Consider the following 23,902-nt stretch of genomic DNA (forward strand, 5'->3'; position numbering starts at 1 on the left):
AAATCACTCCTTATTCCTGAGAAAATCTCAGAAACATATCTGGAAATAAGGCTTCAACTAACAATTATTATTGTGAATAATCTGTCAATTCAATTGTTTTTATTTGTTTTGTTGAGAAAACATCAGAAATGAGTGATCAATTAAATATTCCCTGAGCCCAACGATGTGTTCAAATCACTATTTTAGTCTGACCAACAGCCCAAAACCCAAATAATTAATTTACAATCATCAGAGGAAAAATACAAATTCTGACATTGGAGAAGCTAAAACCAGAGAACCCGCAATTTTTTGTATTCTTCTGGATTACTTTTTGTAATTTGGGTAAAAAGAACCTTTAACTGGAGGCTCCGATAACTGCTGTCAATCAGACTATGCCCCCCGCACAATCCTAAATGGAGGTTTTATGCTATCGAGGTTACACTGTTACCATGGTAACCGCTTACAAGGCTTCTACATACCGTGTCGTCGTTTTCAGCTGCATCGCAGGCTAAAGTACCTCACAAAGAAAAAGGGCTTTCATCGTCCAAATGCAAATGAAATGAACCCATTATCACAGCACTATCAAAACACAGCCTTAATAAACACGTCAACAATATAACTGGACATACAAAAGTGTGCTTTGTTTACTCTGCCCTACACATCTCCACACCATGTCTCCTCAAGTGACAGGTCCAGAGGGATCTTCTCAGTGACAAGTTAAAATAACGGAGGAGCAGATTTTCAGGGAGTGTCAAGTATAAAATAAGGGAAAAGACCACTATAAAGAAAAAAATCTACTGTATTTCTGTCATCTTTAGTTTTAGAAATGCTCAACGTATTTGACTTGTCTGATTCAAGATCTATTGTCAGTGTAACCTTCAGGGTTCCTACACCTTTTTCAAAGTCAAATTCAAGCATTTTTAATGCTTTATTCATGCTTTTCCAGCACCTTACAGCAATGGTAAACTACATATTTGTATACAGTACATTCAGAATACTGATTATTTGTTATTTTCAAGCACTTTATTCAAAATCCAAGCACTTTTCAAACCTTGAAAACACCACACTAAAATTCAATTGTTAGAGGTTTTCCAGGACCGGTAAGAACCCTGAACTTTGCATTAAAAGGCTATAATAACAGTAGTAACAGATTACAATTATGAAGCAAATATGATTTCTACTACTCTACTGTCTCTTTGTCACCTCAAACTCTCTCACACACACTTAATGTACATTCACAAACTTACTTCAAATAGAACCCTCCCACACATCTCTGTAGTAAACACACAAAGGTGATGGGAGAGTTTTACTTGTCGGGTTTCAACAATTTAACTAAATCAAGCCAGCAGCAGCCTCTCTAAAACCTACTTGATGTCACAGTACAATGTGGACCTGAAATGAAAGTCAAACAAAGCAATGATGTGAATTGCATCAGAAGGCCTTGGAGGATAAATGCACGAATACTATGAATAGTCACTTCTGATGTATTACCAATGTGGCATGTTATAAATTGATATCGAGTAAATAGCTGACTCTGTATCAGTGTGCAGATGAATGGCCAGCAGCCGGCACAACAGGACAACTCTGGCTGCTAATCACGACCGCTACAGAAACCAGATGGCAGTTATTTCTGAATGTGCTAACGTAAGGGAATGTTTCTATGGCTCTCAGCCTTGTTACAAGTAGTCCACACATTTAGTACCTCAAGACAGATGACATTCATGGTCCACGTCTCAATGAGAAGTGACAGGGTGAGTTCGGGCACGAATGAGAACAACGAGATGATTCAGAGGGATGACACCAGTGAAAGATGTTTAATAGCCATGTGTGTGAATAGGCCTCAGCTCTAGCATGTAATGTGTGAGCTTAACATCTAAACTGAACAACAATAGACTTGTTGCTTCTATTCAGGCAAACTGCTCAGTGAGGTCAGTACAATGCCCTATACAACACCAGCTACTCTCTCCAAGACTGTAAGAGACAGTTAAACATTACAAGAGACACCTGTTTACTCACTTTGGTGTGCTTTCACTTTGTGAGATGGTACAAAACGTTCCTATGCATGATATATTATCTCGCTCTGATTCCTGCTCATTGCTTTTCTTGGTCCCACTGCAAGACTTGAATCATCAGCATGATGAGAAATCCTTAATCTTACAAACACTATTCTGACTGATACGCAAACTTACACAGGAAAATGACTGAAACCGTGGAGAACTAAACCACAAACTCAGAGTGCCATGTCATCCACACACACACACACACACTAACACACCCGCACGCACACATACGCTCGCACACACACACGCCCCTTCCTTGTCACTGCTGACCTAATTTTGAGGCAACACGGAGCGACACATGCAAAATTGAAAACATCACTGGCTCGCTCTTTGCAATCCAGAGCAATTTCATCCACTACAATCTGGCAGGATGAGAAAGACTAACTGCGGTGTGCTTTCCCGGGTTTGGATAGAGAGAGCAGGTTTGTGATTCTGTAGTATGCTGAGAGTTAAGTGAAGCTGTTGTTTGAAAAAGTTTGACTGTATTTGCCCTCTCTGCCTTGGCCTTGCTATTTAGGGCAGTCTTTAAACCAATAGCAAATGTTTACCATTACAATCACACACAAAATTAAATGGTGTCTGTGGTTCCTCAAACTGACATGGGGCTAAGGTCATCTGCCTCAATTTGTGAGGACTGCTTTTTTCTGTTTCTGGCAAATGACTAAAAGACAACAGCTGGAGATTCACTCTGTAGAACGTACTGCTGTGAAAGGTGCTTTGTGTCTGCGAGTCATGCTGACCAAGGCATTGCCCTGAAAGGGCGCACTCACACTGTCCATCCGTCAATCCAACTGGGCCTTGATGAATGCTTCTTGTCTGCCTATACCTCATCATGCCGTAACACGCCACACGCATAGATTGACGTCATCGCGATGCGTCGCTTTGTTTACAAATCTTTCCATAGACCTCAGAGTTTTTGTGCGTCTTGTCAAACTGTTTTTGAATAAATCTGCTGTAAACACTCCACCTCCGCATCACACCAACGTGAACCTTTTACCGCCATTGTTTTAAATGTCCATGCATGGTCCGTCTTTTTTTTTCTATGTCCGAACAGGTTCACATAAAATTACGTCAGAACCGCCGTAGGCCTTGTGCTCGTACATGTGCAAACTTTCACAAAAGCCCACCTCTCCCAAACAGTTCTAGTATGGCCTGGATGAGACCGGGCCAAAAAGTACCGTGCCCCAGGCACGTTTCACGGCTAAAGTCTAGTTCCTTTGACCAGTGTGAGTGCAAGCGTACCGCGCCTAGACGCAGTACGCTTGCCGGCCACAGACCGCTTGGGAGAGGTGGGCTTTTGTAAAGCCCGTTTGCACACAAGCACGAGGCCTACGGCGGTTCTGACGTAATTTTATGTGCGCCTGTTAGGACATAGAAAAAAAAGTGTTAACTGCAGATTTGGTCAGATGAAAAGATTCAAAAACAGTTGGACAAGACGCACAAAAACTCTGACGTATGGACAGGCAAGAAGCATTTGCCGAGGCCGAGGTAGTGTGCGAGTACAAACAGGCCTGGTCCGTGGGGGGAGAGGGAGGGGGGGGCAAGTACCCTAAAGCACGAGGCATGGTACGGACGGACACTGTGAGTGCACCCTTAGAGAAATCTCCAAAATGTTTCATAGCATTATACTACTTCATGAAATCAAAGCCCCTTTCGAACAATATTTAGGGTCTGCATTTTTCTCAGCAACAGTCATTTCAAATATTTAGCTTCCATAATTATTTCTCTTTTTGGTAGTTTTCATTGTTAGTGGCAGAATACACAATTCCCATGCAGGATTATTTACGGACTTCTTTATTAAAACCACATTAGTTTGTTTGGCTGCGCTGTAAACGAATACATCTGTTGCTCTTCTGTTGTAATTCTGATAAAGTAGCTGCTGTCCTTTAGTATTAAAGAGCACTCGCTGATACTATTCGGAATCAACCGAAATCTTCAGTATTGTAACTTTAAAATGTTTGTTGAGTAAAGTTTTTGAGAACAGGAGAGAGGCAGATATAAAAATATCGACTCCCTTAAATCAATAATTTTTCTATTCCTAAAACTTCACCCATCAAGTGACCTGTTAACTTCTGGTCTCTAAACACTGGACAAATACAAACATCCAGACCACTCATGAAAACTTATTATCAAGTTATCAACCTGATTGCAGAATTTCCATAGAGAGTCAGGTCAGTGTCTTACCATTATGGCTGGACCCGCATATTCGTTTGTAAGGTAGCTATTTGTTTTTTAATTCTGGTATTCGCATATTGAGTTTGTTTTTTTACACATTGCTTAAAATTTAACACCTTTAATGGAACCCGAAAGTCACCTGTTGCAGAGAGCAGCTGCAGAAAAGTTGCTAACTTTTTGTTAGGCTGCCAACATTAGCTGCTCTGTTTTAACAATGTAGGCTTAAAAGACGTGCATGCAGGCTGAAATTTATGTGGTGTTTACAGCAATTAGCGGTGATTAGTCCCTAATTTATGAATTCTACTGAAACACTGCAGCCTGTGCATGTCGAAGACATGAAAACACAGAGAGGCGATTAAAGACGTCCGTCTAATTTTACGTCCATGCGTCAACGAATATCTGCATATTCAGAGCTCAAAAAATGTATTCGGGACAGCCCTACTTACCATGTGGCTCTGCTGAGACTGGGTGGCGCCATACATAGTGATGCCATTCGTTGGTGGCGCCAGCTGCTGCGTGTCTGATTGGATGAAGCCTCGTCTGTCAATGAGACTAGTCAGAGAGAGACAAAGAAGGAAGAAAATAATTGTTTGTGGGCAATCATTCACAAATAATACAAACCAAATAGCATTACCCACTAACAGTTTAAATACAGCAGGGCCCTGAAAGCCTTAAAGCACAGATGTACACATGAAACAGATACTTTGACTGACTGCCACAGCAGGCTAATAGTGTATCTACACCCAGGTTGACTCAATGTACGGTAGGTGAGAAGGATTAGGATGAGTTCAAATGTCCTTGTGCATCAGTCGTACCACGCTGTTAAAAGAGACAATAGCATGTCAGTGATTTTTTATCATGTGATGTATTATTGTGTACAAGTCTGAACATTAGAGTCAGAAAATCTTGTATTCACACAAACATATAAAATCCCATCTTGGAATTAAATCAGGTCCTGCAGTGGAGTTAATCATAGTTTCTGTCCCAACGTTAATGCTGCAGAACACCTGCTGAACCCTTATGCACGTGTGTGATAATGGCTATTTATCAGCCGGATAAAGGTTGATCTGACACAGAGCAGTCTCTACCACACACGCACACACACTTAGAGCCAGTTGAGGTGTTAAACCGTGTGAGCAGGGTAATCATTTAACAGAGTGTGTTGACAGTGTGTTCCTGTGGGACTAAGCTGGATTCAGGTTGAAATGGTTTGCAAGTGAACACTGGAATGCCTGCAAATGCAGTTTGGAGGAAATGAGCATAATATCATGTAGGTTGATGCATTAATAAATGTGGGTCAAGGTTTCAGCGGGGAATGAAATGCAAGAGGCTTTTGTCTCTATGTGCGTTTGTGCGTGAGTGGCAGCGTTGCTCGGATAGTCCGAGGCTGAGGTGAAACATTCCTATCTTACTGGTGGACCCAGCTGCAGGGTGCCTGTGTGGCCGGCCACACAAACACACACATGCCCAGATGGCTGCCACCTGTGCACTGAGGACTCTACTTTGCCCCACACTGGAATCATTATTAGTGACTTATGGCCTGTGATGGCCAGAGCCCACCACAGCCAGATACAATGACAGAAAGTTGCCAAACGCCTCCTTCACATTGTTACTTGATAAGGTGCCATATGCGTGTGCTAAACCAGAGATTGTGTGTTTCCAAAACGTTCGGTTTGTACACTTAAATGTATGCAAAGCAAAAGTTAAAGGGTGCAAGTTCCAAAGGCTAAGAGATGTTTGTGACGTCCAGAAAGTGTCATGTGAGTGTTGTATCTACAAAGTGGATACGGTGGCCAGTAAAGACAAGAGCAGATAGTAGGTATCTCTGTCCAACACATTTATAATCATGACTAAAGAAAATAAAGAGCAGTTTTAGTCGCAGGAATCAAGAACTACAGTTTCATGGATGAGTAATGAGAATTGTTGGGGAAAAGTGAAAGAAACTGGGAGGGAATGTGCAATGACATTTACAGTCACATGGACATGAGAGTGTAGCTGTGACAGTTGGCCTGTATTTTTGTTAAATCACATGAACAGCAAAAGTGTGAAATCTAATATATCAAGCCAACTTTGATCCAGGAATTGGTTCAAATGGGCTTGAAATCATTTCCACACTTGCAGTGTCATAGTAGCTATGTATAGAGAAAAGGCTGCAGGCAGGCTTGTTTCAAAGCAGCCCCTCACATCAAAAGGAGTCTTGACTAACAGCTCTATTTGAGCCTTTGGACAAAACTCAAAATTACAATGAGGGGGGGAAACAGGTGCTGTGACATATTACAGTGAAGGGGAAAAAACACTGAATGGGTTTTCTCAGAGCAGTGAATGATAGGGGTTAGATGTCATCATGTGCATCTGAGAATGCATGAATCACCTCATAAAAACCCATTCACACAAGTCATACCTCGGTGGCAGGGGTCCACACAGTGCTGCACAGCAGTTGGTGAATATATTGCCATGGCTGTAGGGGTTATAGTTGTCCTTCCCTCTTTTTGAAGACCATGAACCTTTTATCTGGAAGAGACCACATGGCATAGATAAATATCTCAAATGTCACTTGAAGAAAAATCAAAACTCTGTAACTGGGATTATATCTGTGTATTGTTTCTACTATATCATATCTACTATACAGTATAGTGTCATAATTGGCATAAGAATTCTCGAGTTATGGACACAACTGTGTTTTGTGTTGTCACAATGACCTTGATCTATAAAATCTAATCAGTTCATCCTGGACATTTGTGCCAAATGTGAAGGGGATGGTACCCAAAAAACAAAAACATAATGCCTATAAAATATATACACAAAAATAAATATTATTTAGAGAAACATAAATATTAAAATGGAATTATTAATTAAAAGCCTTGTGTCCACTTGCAAATTAATTGTATACATGTTGTTACAGTTTTTTTTTGTTTTCTCTCTTGTATGTTAAACTAATTTAATTTTGTATGCTTTTGTATTCCTTTTCTTTTTTTTTTGACATGTCTGAAATAAAATTCAAATAAAAAAAAAGTATTTTCCTCTGTAAATATGCAGGAAATATCTAATATTTTTGCAATTTTTCCTGAGTTCCAACAAAGATGTTAATTAAGTGTGAAACCATTAGTACCTACCGACATCTCCAATGAACAAAGAACACTAACGCTACTTCTTATTCTAACAGAAAAAGTAACTTGTACTGAAGTTTAAATGGAAAACTATTTTTAAATAATTAACTATGAACTAATCCACAAACACTTATCTTAGCTTAGCAATGCTTCATGCTTTACTAAGGCGTCTCGTGATTTTGTGTGGGTTTTTTTAAGGAAAAGTATATGTGGCACACACATAGAACAGATGTTTCATACTCACGTCTTCATTGGTGGTCTGATTGGAGCTTATCAGGTAGGTGTGGAAGCCTGAGAGGCCCACTATGGACCAGACAGAAAAAAAACACACCACCACCTCCAGCACAGTGACACAGTTAAGTCAAGGAATAATAGTTTTTACTAAATGTAAGAATGGAGGCACACACATGACAGACCCATATGGAGCCAGTTAGAACAGCTAGCATATTGACCTACAGCCTCGGGGCTGTCCTCCTCTTGCCAATAGTTCCTAGTTACCAGTTCACTTGGCTGGGACTGCAGAACACTGCTCACTTTCACTGCTCCACATAACGCACAAAAACACAGACACTGTCCAAGACGGATCCTTCTGCTTTTAGGATGGAAAGAAATTACAGTGGCCCTCTACGGTTTCTAAAATAATATCTTACTCTTACTCATAAAATAAAGGTGAATAATAAAGTAAGACCTACAAATATACCCAAACTAACTATATATTCACCATTTAGTATGGATAAGTCACTGGGGGCACTTTGGTAAGTCAGTATAATATACTTAAAGTCCATGAGTCAGTCTGTTTAAACTGTACTGTAAAACTCACCTAAATGCCCTCACTCTCCCCTTTTCTCTCTCCCTCTTCTTTCTCCTCTCTTCCCAATCTCTTCCTCCTTAGCAAGGACAAAACATGTCATCATTCACCTAGTACAAAGGACTGCTACGATACTATCGACTGCAATTACCCTTTATTAAAGTCCTGTAGGATACAGGCTGTTATCAGCTTGGCTTGGCACACATTTCTCTGCCAGAGAAACAGTTATCTCACTCAGCAATGGAGAGAAGGGCAGAGAGAGGGAAAGTGTCATGGCCCTGTGCTCTCAACTTGATTTATGGCTTCAAAACAACTTTGGGTATCATTTAGATTTGATCAATTCTGATTATCCTAACTCATTGATTCTGGTTATAACCAGATCCTGGTTCAGATTCTTGTATTATTTAAAATCAGCGGATAATACAAAATATACTGAAAGCCAAATATACCTTTATCTTCAGCAGATTGAGGATGTCATCAGTCAAAAGGTGTTGGTTCAAAGGTGAAGTGAGCTACTCAGAAATAGTGTGTTGGGGAAATGCCAATACATTTTAAGTCTGACATTAGGTGACTTCTTCCGATCTTTACTCCCTGAATTTACAGATCAAAAATATGGTCAAATTGTGTGAAACCAAACTTAACTGCAATTTCAAAGTAAAATGCTTGGATTTACCAGTCCACATGATTATCACTGATGCTGTGCTGAGATAATAAGCTGACTTACAGGGTATTTCTAACAGCTGTAGCTTAAGACATCTTACACACACTTGGCATCCATCAAACGGACCAACGTACCAGTGCTCATATCAAATATCACACGACATCTCTGTAGAGGGAGTGGGGACAAGTTAGAGCCAGACGAAATCAAAGGCTGACTGAATCAATTGACAGCAACAGAGTGAGGGGCTGCCTTGCGTGCCGTGTCACCCCGATGAACAGAACTAATCAGATGCACACCAGTTATGCAAGTGCTATAACTCTGCGGAAAATGGCAGGAGTGATTGATGGGAACGCTTTGAAAAGGCATGTTATGCAAATTAATTCTGACCTACAGAATGACCTCGATGGGGCCCTCCCTGAGCAAGTAGGTCTAGTCACTATGGGCAGAGATGTATACAGACAAAATCATGGACAGACAATCCCATCTAATAGACTAAAATTCCACAGTAAATGCCAAAAGGCTTATTTCAGTGAAAAGATATCTGGCAGGACTATCTTTAAGTGCGTTGAGAAACCCGCTTCGATGGGAGCCTGTGAACAGAGCAAGACAGAGTTTACATTAGACCACTATACAACTGCGTTCACCATTACATACATAAACACCACCTCATGCAATGGTGCATATCAGCATTACACAGCAACACTCATTGAATGTGGGAACTTGTGTCAGGCACTCTAGAGGCATTAACTTGCTGCACACTCTTTCTTGGTTAAAGTTTCAAGCGTCAACAAGATGGACTGAGCCTGGTAGAGTGTGCCCACTTAAACTGGCATTCCATTTTAACTTCCGTGTGAAGAGGACAGAGCAAAAAGGAAGGGATGGCCAGTTATATGTAGCTTTAGGATATATATCTCTGTGACTCCAATCAGCCAGACTGAATGACGGTTTACCGTTTAATTGCATCTGTGCAAAATTCAACAAATTGGTTCAGAGAGTGCTAAGAAGAGGTTGACCAAATTCAATACTGTGATAGTTTCGTTTTAGTGCCTGAAATAAGCACCGGAGGACTGTTACTACCTTTGATGTGTGTGTCTATTTTACACACACAACACAAACGGATTATTAAGTCACTGTGATGTTCTCCAATTTGGTCTTAGCCCCAATGGGAGAAAAGAAACCTACAAATGTGATGCATCTTTTGCCAAATCTGACAGCACTTAGATGCAGCACAGCATGGTTGCAATCAAATAGAAGAGGACAATAAAATACTATTAATCAGCAATACAATTTTCTAGCAGCTAATCTTGGCCGTATTTCTTTCCCAGTTGAACACTGATCCAAAAATCCACTGCCTGCTCCCAGCTGGAAAGATGGTAATGAGCCAGAATGCTGCAGCTTTTCACAACGCCCACTTACAACCTGCTGGCTTGAAACACACCAAGAAGAAAGCCAGGAGAAGTGTATGTGTGTGTGTGTGTGTGTGTGTGTACCATGCCTGGGCACATGTCCTTTTCCCATGCCCTCAGCTACGTACGTAAAATGATGTGTGTGATGACGAAGGAGAAGATGAAGATGGTGAGGAAGGAGAGCGAGAGGATGAACATGTAGAAGAAACGGTAGTTCCTCCTTCCCACGCAGTTCCCCACCCAGGGACAGTGGTGGTCAAAGCGCTCTGCATGGACAGAGAGAGACAATTGGAGGGAGAGAGTTAGAAAAGCTTATTTTGGACACCTACAAGTCTTTCCTTTTATCCCACCACAGTGCTGCTACAGTGATCGTTCTTCTGTCTGAAGTCCTGTCCTGTCATGTATGTGTTCACATGTGGCTTAGAAAGCTCGTTTCTCCAGAAGACGTTTACTTTTTCTCAGTGGCCAATTAGTAAAAACAGGTTTCTCATATACGACACATAAAAAAAAAATAACCAGGTTATTTCCGTGCATGTAAACACAAACTTTGAGTCTGGAGCTGTGGGAAATTAGAGGGAAAGGGAAGTGTTCCTCTGGGTCTTGGCATAAAAATACACACATTTTTCACATAGTGCAAACTGGCTATTTATATAAACTAGCTAATAAAAGTTACTGGCCAACATTACTGTGTATGGTCTATGTGGGTCTGTGCGAAGTTGAGATGGTGAAATAAGTTCTTTGCTGGGTCAACAGATAAGTGCCTCCAGTAAGACCATAATTTAGGAATATCTGAAGACGTTTTAGGAATTGCGAACGAAGACAAAAGAGAGAAAGTAAAGTAGAAGTGGTGTCCAGACTGCTGGTTTCCTTCCATAGAGATCACGCGGATAAGAATGTTAACACTGACACGACTGAAGTGTTAACTTGCTGCACAGAGGATTTCCATTTAATTCATCCATATATTTGTGCCAATTAAGTGATATAAATGTCTGGAATTCAAAAAAACTTGCTGCAATGTACTCAAAACACAAAATATGTATCTAAATGCAGTCTGAAGAGTTCAACTACTTGATAACTTTAATGTGATAGGTTTTTTAATCAAAAACATCTTTTCACTTTTCATTGCTCGAAGATTGTTAGTTGGTTTATTCAATCAGTCCTTACTCCACAATCCTATCCCTGAGTGTGGACAACTAGCTGTGCGTGGTGGTAGCTACTAAACTAATTAATCAGCGCCAGTATGTGTTAAATGATGTGAAATGACCTTCTTTTGTCTTCATTAATCAATGACCTGGTTGAAGTGTGTCTAGGAAACACAGCCTCTAGTCAGACAGGATGAAAGGGGACAAGTACTACTAGTCAAATGTGATTATCACAGTCTTTCTACAAAGGTCATTAATATTGAGTGACCAGCAGTGCATGGAGAGGACCATTGAGACGTTTGATGTTCTTCTGTATGTATTAATAACTGTATACTCCTATTCTCCCTATGTGTCAATGTAATGGTGTTTTGTGAGGATGTGTGAAGAATGATAGAGGTTCCACTGGTTTTCAATGGATAGAAAACCAAATTCCTCCAAACCATGACAGTATGTTTGTTGTTTCAAAGTTTCAAATTAACTTTCAACCATGATCAGGAGTAGGTTGAGGTGGTGGAAACAACTACTAATAAGTCATTAGACGTGGCAGCTGATTGCTCAGAAGCGCCATCCCTTTAATGATGGCTTTAAAGTTAAATCAATTGCTTGCAACAAAAACTCTGACAGTTTCATAATGTTCCAATATATTCCTTTTATGTGCTAATATTGATTTATTTTATTGTTTGCTTAAATAAAAATGTAATTTCCCCAAGAGTCGGTGTCATTAAATCTTCATTTAATGTCCTTTAAGCAAATCAGGGGCAAATAACAGCAGCAAATAAGACGGAAAAATCCCTCTAAAAATCCAGTTACAATATCCCAAACATCTCAATCACCAATGTTTACACCACAACAGGAAATAAAACACAGTGAGACTGTTAAACGTTTGTAAAGTATATACTGTAAGGAAAAAAAGAGGAGGACAGAGGGCAAAGCGAAGCGATCTGTGTGTGTGTGTGTGTGTGTGTGTGTGTGTGTGTGTGTGTGTGTGTGTGTGTGTGTAGCATAATTCTGCACTCCTATAAGCTTCTTCTATCACTCCCACAGGGAGACTGCTCTTAAAAAGGAAGTGACTCCACCATATTCCGATCCTGCACTTCCACAAGGGAGGCTCTATCTATTCTGTCTGTTAACTTATTTAAGAGCTGTTATAGCCTCTGGGCGTTTATAGCACCAGAGTTAGACACAAAGAGACAGAAGTCGAGGGACAGGGGAAGCACTGCCAATGTGAACCGCATTTCTTGTTTAAGGAGCAAGTGCCAAGCCAGTTTGTACTGAATGTGGATCAATACAGACATGAAAAAACATGCTCAGGTTATTAAACATACGTAAATAAGATTCCTGTTGCTCCCTTGAAAAAGGCCATAAACTCATTATACATGTGAATGTTTGTTGGTACTTTTCGCTTGCATATGACCCAATTCCCTGTATTTCATTCAGTTTTGCTCTGAAGCTTCATAATGAACCCTGAACTGACTGACTCCCGATTTCACTTTGGGAAAATGGAGCCATGTTGGGAGACCTGGAGCTTTGAGAGCAAAGGGAGAAAGTGATTCTCATGAAAGAGACACCGGTTACAGCTGACATTCATCACTTGATTTTGTCACTCCCAGTCCACAGACAGTCCAACTATGTGTCTCTTCCTCATTCTTCATTCCCCTCCCATCTGTGGCTCATAACTATGATCCCAACATACTTTAAAAGTTTATACCCAAGAATTTGGATTGATAAAATCACACTGCTCGGTGTCCATGTTTGGGCTGAAAAAAAACTTTAAAGCATTCATTTAGAAGTCACTCATTTACTTTGTCCTGTTTCTCGTAGGCGGGATATCTACTTTAAATTACATTTAAATCAAAACAGTAAGGTTCTTTGTAATTTAACAATCTACTTTAAATGTGCACAAAAAAAATCCACCTCTGTGGATAAAGCTGCCAGTCTGTCTTTATTCCTGCCAGTGTGCATCTGGTACATCTGATTAGCACCTCCTCATCTTTTTTCCTGTTTATTACTTCCTCATCTTCATGTCCCAGGTTTCCAGTCAGCCTCAATTCTGACAAGGAAACAGACGTTTAAAGGAGCTGTCTCTGATGAGTGAGCAGCAGAAAAACCCTGATGAAAAAGATACAGACACAAAGGGCTCTGTATCTCTGCCTCCATCTTTTAGTAATTGCCTAGTTGTGCTCTTCACTTTGTCTCCAGAGACGAAGCATGCGGTTGTGAAGCAGCAAAACTTGACCGTTATGCTGCTGTTTTCTTTCTGTTGTTCTCATTGTAACTATTCTCCCATTCTCCTCTGTGTGGATGTGGATGCCTCTAAGCATGTACTGTTTATTCCCTGTAGATGTGCATCCGAAACTAAACATTTGTCTTTGCTTGTATTCTCACCTGCATATGCATTTTTGCTAAATCAGGTTAAACAGGATTTGTCTGACTCAACCCCAAGTTTGTTCTTAAGAGAAATAAGATAACAAATGTGATTTTCTCAGATAGGCCTATGGACCTAAGTGAGGCAGCAATGTATACATACAGCTAAAAAGATATGTAGTCAAAGTTAAACAAACCACAAACTGGATAAAGGATGGTTTGGTGATGGTCTTAGTTGTTTGTGTTTATTCATTATACTAATTTCTCAAAAGGAATGTGGTAATGAGTGCTAGCAGAAAATATCAGCTAAACATACAAACTCACAGCCAGAGAATGTAATTTTCACTCACCCACGCAGTTGTCACAGAGGCTGCAATGGGAAGCACGTGGTGGTCGGAAGATCTTGCAGGTAAAGCAATACTTCAGTTTGACTGTCTGGCCGTTGATGACCACCTCCTTAGTCCTGGGAGGAGGCCTGTAGCCTGTACTGCCATTAGCCACATCTTTGGAAGATCAAAGAGAGAAACAACAAGAAGAAGGTGAAAAGATGAAGGTGTAGATAACACATTTCTTAATTTGTAAGATTGGCCAGGAAAATGAATGCTCTACATTTTACTGTTAAGGAGGAATGTGTTTAGGTTGTCTGGTTTAATTCGGCTAGGCAATGATTGGTTTAATTCGGCTAGGCAATGATTTATTTTCTCATCTGCAAATCTTTGGCTTTGATACAAGGTACATATCATACCAGTAACTTAAAAAATGTTTGTACAACCCACACAGTTCATTATTTTTAATTAGCCTCACCATTTTAGCTGTTTTGTATGAGCTATACAGATTTAGGGGCCAAACTCTCCAACCGGAACCAACTTTTTGTGCTGCTGATAAAACACTACCAAACTAAAACTAAAGCCCTGTTTTTTCTGTTGTAACCCAGGTGAGGTAATATGAACAAGTCTGGAATCCAGTGTGCACTTGACACTGCAGTCCTCAGACAATAACACAAAAAAAGAAAATGGTGGCAAATGTCTCTGAATGGCTTTTGGTGGAGTAAGACAGCAGTGGTGACAGGCTAAACGGTAAGGATGAGAGCAATGATAGTGATTTTCGAGCCATAAAAGGTAGCGCATGTATCCTATGATTGCTCTGTTCACTTTGAGCACTCTCACACACCCTGAGAGTTGGAGATGTGTGTAGGAAGACCATTACACAGGAGCCCGTAGCATTGCTAACAGAGCGGTATATGTGTGTTAGTTGGGGGTGGGGGTGGGGGGGTGAGAGGCTTGTGTGGGTGTTTGACATTTCTAAAGGATAGCAGAGGAAATGCAGCCAGTGATTTTGGTCGTATTGAATTCGTCTTTATTGTGATCAGTGCCTACAGAGCTCTCTCCATTCTCCTCCATACTCCCTATGTTTCTCTGCCCTCTCATCATCCACTGAGGGAGACAACAAACCAGGGGAGTGTGTGAACAATTCGGAGCACAAGTCAGTTACCACAGTGTTAAACCAAGAGGAGTCCCATTGTTGAGGCATTCATAGTGCAATATATTATCTCCTGTCAGGTGAAATAAAGAGCTGGGATAACCAACTGTAGGTTCCTTCTGAAGCATTAGAGGAAAACTCTTTGAAAAGTATTTTGACATCTATGAAATAATGCTGGCAGGTAGGTAAAGATACATAATGATGCGTTTAAGTCTCTTCATACAGACTGAGTAATAGGAAGTAGCTGAGTGGGAAAAAAAATGTTCATGCCAGCCTCCTAGGTATAATTTGGAGATATTGGGGATTTTTGATAGCTACTTTATTTTCCATCTGACAAAAACAACTGCAGTGAGTGCTGAAAAACTGGCAGCAAAATTGCTGAAAGGGAAATGACATTAGTTACATCTCAATTAAAACCAATATTGACAAAAGGTCTTGTGTTAATGTATGTTATTTTAATTTTAATGAACAATTATTATGAAACGATAAAAATATCTAACTTATGCTTCATTTCTATTTGTTTGATCTGACTCTGCAACAAGCAACAGTGATAATTTGTGATAGTTTCCAAAATGGAATAATGGTTTTGAAATAACCAAAACAGTGATTGCAGGGCTATTATTGGGTTTGCATTATATTGTGCAGATGTTGCTGTCGAGTCCAGTTTTTCTAAGTTCATAAATCACTAACATTCATACAACATAAAGAAAGAAAGAAGCAGCTTTAGTTTTTTTTTTTTTTCACATTAGTTAATGTTTTTAAACATTACAGTCTACAGTCTCTACCTGGAGTGGTGCCAGTTCATCTTCTGGGCACTGCCGAGGTGCTATTGAGCACCTGAATAAAAATAATGGGATAAATAAAGGAATTATTCTTCTTCTTCTACACTTGATCACAGACGCCTGTTAAGTAGTGGGTGACTGGGGGATCTTTTCTGCAGAAAAAGAGCCCATTTGTAGGCTGCCATCCAAAGCTTAGCCCATGTGGAGGAGAGAAAACTTGGGCCTTTACCTTCACAGATGAAAAAGTATACTAGAAGACAATGATGATGACTAACATAAATACAGAAGCACTCGTGTAGAACTAAAACTAAACTGTTTAGTCAAGCAGGGATTTCAAGGTCTTGCCCACAACAGCTGACTAGACAAAAAACTCAAATCTCTCAAGTCTCAAACACACAATAAAAAAGAGTGAATATGAATATCAGGTTTTTATAGTATAATTAAAAATAAAAATAAAGACAAGCTGTTTCTTAACACCAAAAGACTGTGCTGGTGGGTTTTACAAACCATTTAAATGGAACATATGCCCAGCTGATGTCTCTCGAAAAGCCACAGTGGAAAACTGAGGGTGAGTTGTTTTGTTCCAAAAATAACCCTGTTTAAATATCTGTTTGTTTTCTGGCTTCATTTTTTTCTGATTAATGGTAAATTAATACAATGTTACAACCGATTCACAAGTCCAGATTAGTAGAACGGATCAAAAAGGCTCCTGCAATCAATTCCTCAAAAATCAAATTTTCCCATTTACATGCTTCAATGCTTTTACTCACACAGTTTCACATAACATATATATGACCACAACATGCTGATGTGTTCTTTTTTTAAAAGACTGAGTAAGACCATTTTCTTCTTTTAATGAATTAAAGCAAATGCTGTTATTTCAGGGACAACTGGAGGAGAGCAAGACCACCAGTCTCCATTTAAATAGATTGTATAGCCTATTTTTCTTTCTTACCATGCAACAAGCTTTTTTTAAATTACCAGCCACAACAGCAACGCTGGTATTGTTTTCCCTTGTGAGTCTGTGTGCGTTTGTGTCGTCATGTTAAAATGTGGTCCTGAAGACACCTACTGTAACGGGAAATACCACAGAGGCAGTTTTGTTTGTCTGTTTGTCTAAAGAAAGATTTTGTTGTTATGATAGTGTTCCAACCATGCAAATGAAACTTTACAGGTGTGTAGTTGAGATCAAAATGGGGCTCGAGTTTGAAAATGGGGTTGGTCTGAGCAAGAGGCCTTGGTACCCCCACTTTACACCCCTCGCCCAATAACTGTGCAAGATGTAGTCACGAAACTTTTTACAGGTAACTGTGCAAGATGTAGTCACAAAACTTTTTACAGGTATGCAGGTGGTCCAATGTAAAGCTTGTTGAATGTCATTTCAATCAACGTGCCAGTGATTCTTCAGAGGAACATGGAACTTTTGGAGTGCCAACCTGTTTTAATTTGGTTTGCTGCGTGAGCATAATTTTTCATGTGGCCACAACACAAAATAGCAGCATTAGTATGGGCTCACAAAACACTGCAGTGTTTCCAATGTCCTTCTAGTCTGATGTGCTGCTCAAATGTTACTGTTGAAAAAGCTGGTTAAAAGTTATTCAAATATCCTAACTTTTTGAAAAACATCTTAACTACACCTGTGATCGTTTCTGTTAAGTTACATGTATAGCTTGGCCAATAAAAATCCAACAGAGTGAAAAGTATGAGGAGCAGTCTGTCTGCACTGAAGCACGTCGTAACCAGCAGCAACCACTGATAAAAGCACTAATACATAAATCAGTGGCGGTAACTTGTAACTGAATCACACACATAGTGTAGTAGCTGTAAGGACACAGCATGGAAACAAATCAAATGCAAAGTCAATTCTTACATAATTCGTAAACGATTAAAAAAAACAAAAAAACATTTATAACTTGAAAACAAATGTGCACATATGAAATAAATGGTCAAGAGCTCGGAAAAGTCTATTCCACAATGAGACAATTTTGGATTAAATTCCCTCCACTTTAGATTTTGTAACTCTGGGCTGAACTGACAATGGCCTTGGATCGGTTCAATAGTCTGCATACAGAGATACGACATCTGTCCGAGTGAAGGATGACAAGTGAGGATGTGGTCAGGTATTGGAAGAGGCCAGAATATGTCAGCAGAGGACAAGAGAAGCACAACACAGCTGCTACTGCAAAGAGACAAGATAACGAAAATTTTTACTAAAAGGTGTTTTTGGTCATGTGGTAGTGAATTTACGATGACTTAATCTGATCGTTATAGGACAACATACACCATTAGCTGCATATATATATATATTTAATGTTATTAAAGTGCATTAAGATGAAAGGGATCTGTGTGTGTGTGTGTGTGCTCGTTTGAGGGAGAGAGAGGAGAAAGTAAATGCAGGCATAATGGATGGAGCATGAGAGAGAGTGAATGATCAGCATATTGGGTCAATCCAGGCCAGTGTAATTACTCCCCAACAAGTTTGTTTTTCATCATTTCCAATAAAACAGCTCTACATTGACAGCTCTATTACTGTACATAGTATTCCTCTATCGTTGCCCCCTGCAGCTCTATCATCCACTGACTAGTATTTCTTTATCTCACACCTTTTCCGGCCCATGTCACTGTAAGCCTGGGGACTAGAATAGAATAGTAGGAGGGGATAGAATAAGAGTTAAAGTTATTTTGCCCAAGGCATTTTGTGAGAGTAAAAGGACTCTTTACAGCCCACATGATCAAAATTACATAAATGGTAGATTGTAGGAGAAGCTTTAAGTTCTGGACAGAGAGTCACTAGAAGAGGTGGACATATTTACACCTTGAAATCCTTATTGGGAAGGACAAAAATAGGGAAGGCAACATCATCCTTCTTCATACCAATACAAATATGAAGTACAAATCACACAAGTTCACCTCCACTAAAACTAAACTCTGCATCTTCAACTCAAAAGTCAAATCAGTTGTATTTTACGGGGCAGAAACATGGAGAATCACAAAAGCAACAAGCAATAAGCTTCTGGATCTACAGGTCAAACATAATTAGTAACTAAGAGCTCTGGGAAATAGCAAAAGAGGTACCTATTGAAACATAAATCAAACAGGAAATGGGGCTGGATTGGGCATACCCTAAGGAAACCACCCTCCAGCACCACCAGACAGGCCCTAACCTGGAACCCACAAGGTAAAAGAAAGCCAGGAAGACCCAAGAACAGCTGGAGGCACAACTCAAGGAAAAAAGAACATCCTGACAACAAACCAGCTGGAAAGAGTTCATCAATTACCTATGCTCCCGAAAAGGGAGCATAGGTATGCAACTTTTGTGTTTTTTCGGCTTCGTATTATACTATAATTTAATTATCGGAATAATACAAAATAATATAAATTTCCCATCAATGGCTGATCATTTATCTGTACAGTATATTGTGCATTCCCAATATCTAATAATATTATACAGACAATGTAGTCCAATTACACTGTCAACCAATTCTAGAAATGAACACAGTGACAATCATGAATAAATAAAAATAAAAATAAATAGCTAAATAAACAGTAGTACTTCATGTTGATGACGCTCTGTTGGACAAACTACATAATGACACCACTGTCAAATTACCCTGCATCGTTTTCAAAAGTAGTTTTTCATATCAGCGCACTCAGTCACTCATTGTGCAATAATCTACTCACCACTACACTTTCCTTCTTTTTTTGGTGCAATAACTTAATCCACCACTAAAGTGCAATAATCTAATTCTACTGCTCATTACTACCATATAGTCATACATATTTTATCTTATACGTTTCTCTACACTTAACTTATCTGATTTAATTTCCCCTGAATTTTATTTGACCTGTATTCTTACATCTATATTTAACTAAGAGTTTATTGTTTACTTTCTATAAATATTTAGCTAAGAGTTATCGTTTATCTTATACTGTATATAGTAGATGCTACTATACCTTTTTTGTAAGCTGCAGGAAATCCAATTTCCCTGCAGTAGTCATCCCAAAGGGATCAATAAAGAGAAGTCTAAGCCTATGTCAGACAACATATACGCTGATACCAATATATCTGTGACGGGCCATTATCAGCAAGTAATTTATTAGTACCAATATACTTTTCTTCTTTTTTTTGTGCAATAACTTAATCCACCACTCAAGTGCAATAATCTAATCACGCATCCCTACTCTCATCCTCCCTTCTAAGCAGTTTCTCTCCATCGCTGTGTCATGTTGAACTCTGTTAAATCTTCTCCCTTGCCAACATGCCCCCTTTGTCACTCATAATAAGAGAGGATAGGCTGAGGTCCATGTAAAAGCAATTCACAAATGTAGAAGTTGAGATGTCAAGAGGCTTAGTAATAAAGCCTCTTTCCACTGGCTGCACACCTATTACTTATTATACAGCCAATAACAATGAAGTCAAACATGAATGTGACCTAGGGCGGTTAGCAACACTGAGAGGGGAGAGGAAGAGAGACACGGTAGCGATTTAAGTACCAGCATGAATTATGATTAGACTGTCATTCATATCAAGGTATTAATTCATTCTTTTACTGCAACAGGACGGACATCTCGGCACTATGTCAAACAGACATACAGTATATTGTCATGGCAAGGGCAAAAGGGGCTTTAACATGAGTTAAAGAGGATGTGCCACATTACCACATTACTGTGAGTGACCACATCCTGCAGTCACTGCTGTATCATGGCAGCTGATATATTTCACTTTGTTATCATATCTAGAGTTGGAGGCCAACAAGAGGTCAGAATCAATATACCCCTGTTAGGTATGCAAACATTTAATCGATTATCGATTAACTGTCGATAAGAAATTACCAGATTAAAATTAATTAATTGCAATTAATTGCCTTTTGAACCTGTAATTCCCTGCCAGTCCACGTGAGGGCGCGCTTAACGCCATACGTACTTGACGCACATGCGGGAACAGAAACGAAGCAGGGCTCTGACGACAACAACAACAAAACAAACCAGAAGCTGTAAACTGACAAAATGAAGAGGGCAAAACGGAGCGCAGTATGGAGCCACTTTAAGTTGGTTGATGAAGTAATTTAACGTACAACAGCTCCAGAACTTCGTTGAAGATGAATGAATGAATGAATGTGTCACATTCAGCCGTGCTAAAAGCAGCGAGTGGTTCTCAGGCTAACATCACCACAGCGTTGGGACGAAGGGTATGACAACACGAAAGCAGAGGGTATTATATGTAACATGGTTACTACAGACATGCTGCCGATAAATGTCGTTGACGGACAGGGATTTCTAGAGGTAATAAAGTACATCGAGCCAGGGTACAATATCCCCTCTAGAAAAACCATAACCACCCGCGTGGAAGCAAGCTACGCGAATGTGGCCGCCACAGCAGACTGTTGGACTTTCCTGACTGGACTCTAGTATTGTTTTCTTCTATTCAGGAATGTTTTTTTTTTTTTATGCTGCTGCTATTAATGTTCAGATGAGAGAATGCCCAATTTATTTAATGTTAAGTAGCCTGTGTAATATTTTGATATTTTCTATTCCGAATATGTTTGATATGCTACCAAAATGTTATTCCCTGCCCTCAAGTGAGTGATTAAAGAATATGATTTGCATTTTTTCTTTATATCATAAGGAAGATAGCATTTTATGTTACCTAAAGACCTTTTCAAAGTTGTAAACAAACATTTTAAATGTGTCCAAGTTTGATTCCTGTTGCAGTGAATGTGAACGACATCAGCTGACAGGAAATTAACAAGGACCCAGACTGTTGCCTAGTAATGGAATTCCATTAAAAAGGTCTATACAGTTAATCTATTCAGAGGGAATTTTAGCTTCTCAGAAGAATTGTGGCTTATCAATTAATCGATCATTAATCGACAGTTGATTCATCTTATAGATTGATGAATTAATTGATAATTTGCATCCCTAACCCCTGTGAACAGCACCATCTATGAGGATAAATTCAAATTGGTGCCAGCTTGTTGATGTTTAGTGGCATGTAACAGTGCCATGACCAGCATTTATGGGATACTAATGCCAAGGCTGAAATAAGTAGCCACCTCTAACATCTTGTGATGTTCAAGACAAGGCTCATAATGAAAGGTTTACTTATGGTCCATTTACACATTTAACTCCAACCAAAGCAAAGTCAGTGTTACAAGCAGATGACAAGGTGTTAAAATCCAGAAAGCCTGTTTGCAGTGGCTTATCGGGAGAGGAAGGCGTAACTAATGTGATTAAGCTAGCTCTCATCTTAGAGAATGGCTCAAGCTGGTCTGTCTCTGATGATAAGCTGTGTATTTGTGTAGGTGATACACCATTAAAAAACACTATATGGAGCAGACTCTGGTGTGCAGACTCATCATTTAAACCTATGTACTCGCTTTTCTGTCCAGCACCCAGTATTTATTATTTTTCGATGTGTGTGCTGTATTTTTTAACTTTCTTATGTATTTGAATTTTGCATCTAAATTAAGTTTCTGGCAAGGACACTGACAAAAGCAACTGAATATTTCATTAAAAATGATGAAAACAAACTAATTGAAACAGGGCGCAAAATAGAAAATGAAGTTTGTTCAATTGATTGCTTTGGCCCTAAATGATAATTAAGAAACTTTAAACACAACAAGAAAGAAAATATTATTTGACAACCCCTTATTGAAACTTAATTTGTTTGGTTTGTAACTTTTAACATTTAGACGAATCCCTGGATCACTCATTCATTTTCAGAATCAAGAATTGTTAATTTCTTGTAGCAGTGAAATGTAATACATTTGTAATACAATTATGGAAATACAAAACAAGTAGTCCATAACTACAATATGAAAATACGATTTTCAGGTAACTTCACTGCATCTGGGTAGCTCTGGAAAACTAACTCTGTAACATGAAAGTCCCCTACCCAGAATGCAGTTCTTGTCAATAGACAATAGATAGAAGTCTGATAGGTGCATGACCCTCGTACCTCCACAATGCCTCTGACTGTTTGTCAGTTTGTCATCTATAAAGTATATATGAAATAAAAAAAAGAGGCTAATTGATGGCAACAAAGCATGAAAAATCACATTTCATTTCCTGATATCAGCATTCTATAATGTTTCCAATAACAGCTTTTAGACTTCCACTAGGATTTGTAATGCCAGACATTTGCAGAGAGTATCATCTATAACTTGTAGCCTGGTGTTATCATTCATCAGCAATAGGCTGTCCAGCTTTTATCCCTTTAACAATGCTCAAGCTTCGTACAAGCAGCACACTTAAGCAATTTTCAGTTTGTTATGACATTATACAGACTGGCAGAGTGGAAAGAGTCACTACCAACAGTGGTGAGATGCCAACCACGGAACAGTCAAAAACTTGTAGCCCCAAGGCAAAAACTACCAATTTCATCCCACACATACTTCTGTTCAGATATACCCGTTTGAGAAACATATGCAAACACGAGAAAGAAAAAAAATGATGCACTTCAGAGCACTATTGACCCCGCCCTCAAACACCTACTGTATATTGACTTCTCCTTTAGTCATGAAAAGCCTAAATGTCATTGCATCCTCTACTGATGTGTCCATCCTTCCTCCAGCAACACAAGCTCTATGTCTTCCACAATATATTTCCTCTGCCGGCCTCGAGTCTGGTTGGCAGCTCTGTAAAAACACTGAGGCTGCCCTGACATTCACCAGCTAGCTTGGACCATATTAGGTGGAAGGAGGGAAGGAAACCAGCAGCTCTGACCATCTCTCACTCTGATTAATGCTACAGGGAGTCTTTTGGATTTGGCATGTGGTAGCTAAACTGATGCCAGCCTGTCTAGTCCTGACATATTGGGCAGGCAGGCAGACATGCATAGACATCAAACGCAGCACGCTGAAGAGAAATCAACTCTTGTCTCCATCTCAAGCAGGGATAAACAACAAGCTGTGCTACCTTTCCTGACCCCACACTCTTT

General features: G+C 39.5%; 1 protein-coding gene across 3 annotated transcripts in view; it reads right to left on the reverse strand.

Moving 5' to 3' along the window:
* Positions 1 to 23,902, reverse strand: part of LOC310954355 (palmitoyltransferase ZDHHC14-like) — a 49,345-nt gene that overhangs the window by 3,502 nt on the left and 21,941 nt on the right. For all 3 annotated transcript variants that reach the window (XM_083923778.1, XM_083923779.1, XM_083923777.1), the window contains exons 4-9: positions 14,053 to 14,205; positions 10,325 to 10,462; positions 9,332 to 9,380; positions 7,566 to 7,668; positions 6,616 to 6,725; positions 4,661 to 4,766 (exon numbers count right to left, since the gene is read on the reverse strand). In XM_083923778.1, coding sequence (XP_083779904.1) covers positions 4,661 to 4,766; positions 6,616 to 6,725; positions 7,566 to 7,668; positions 9,332 to 9,380; positions 10,325 to 10,462; positions 14,053 to 14,205 — 659 coding nt within the window. The remainder of the gene's footprint in view (positions 1 to 4,660; positions 4,767 to 6,615; positions 6,726 to 7,565; positions 7,669 to 9,331; positions 9,381 to 10,324; positions 10,463 to 14,052; positions 14,206 to 23,902) is intronic.

This window comes from Echiichthys vipera (genome assembly GCF_963691815.1).
Source record: "Echiichthys vipera genome assembly, chromosome: 12".
In the NCBI taxonomy this organism is placed as follows: Eukaryota; Metazoa; Chordata; class Actinopteri; order Perciformes; family Trachinidae; genus Echiichthys; species Echiichthys vipera.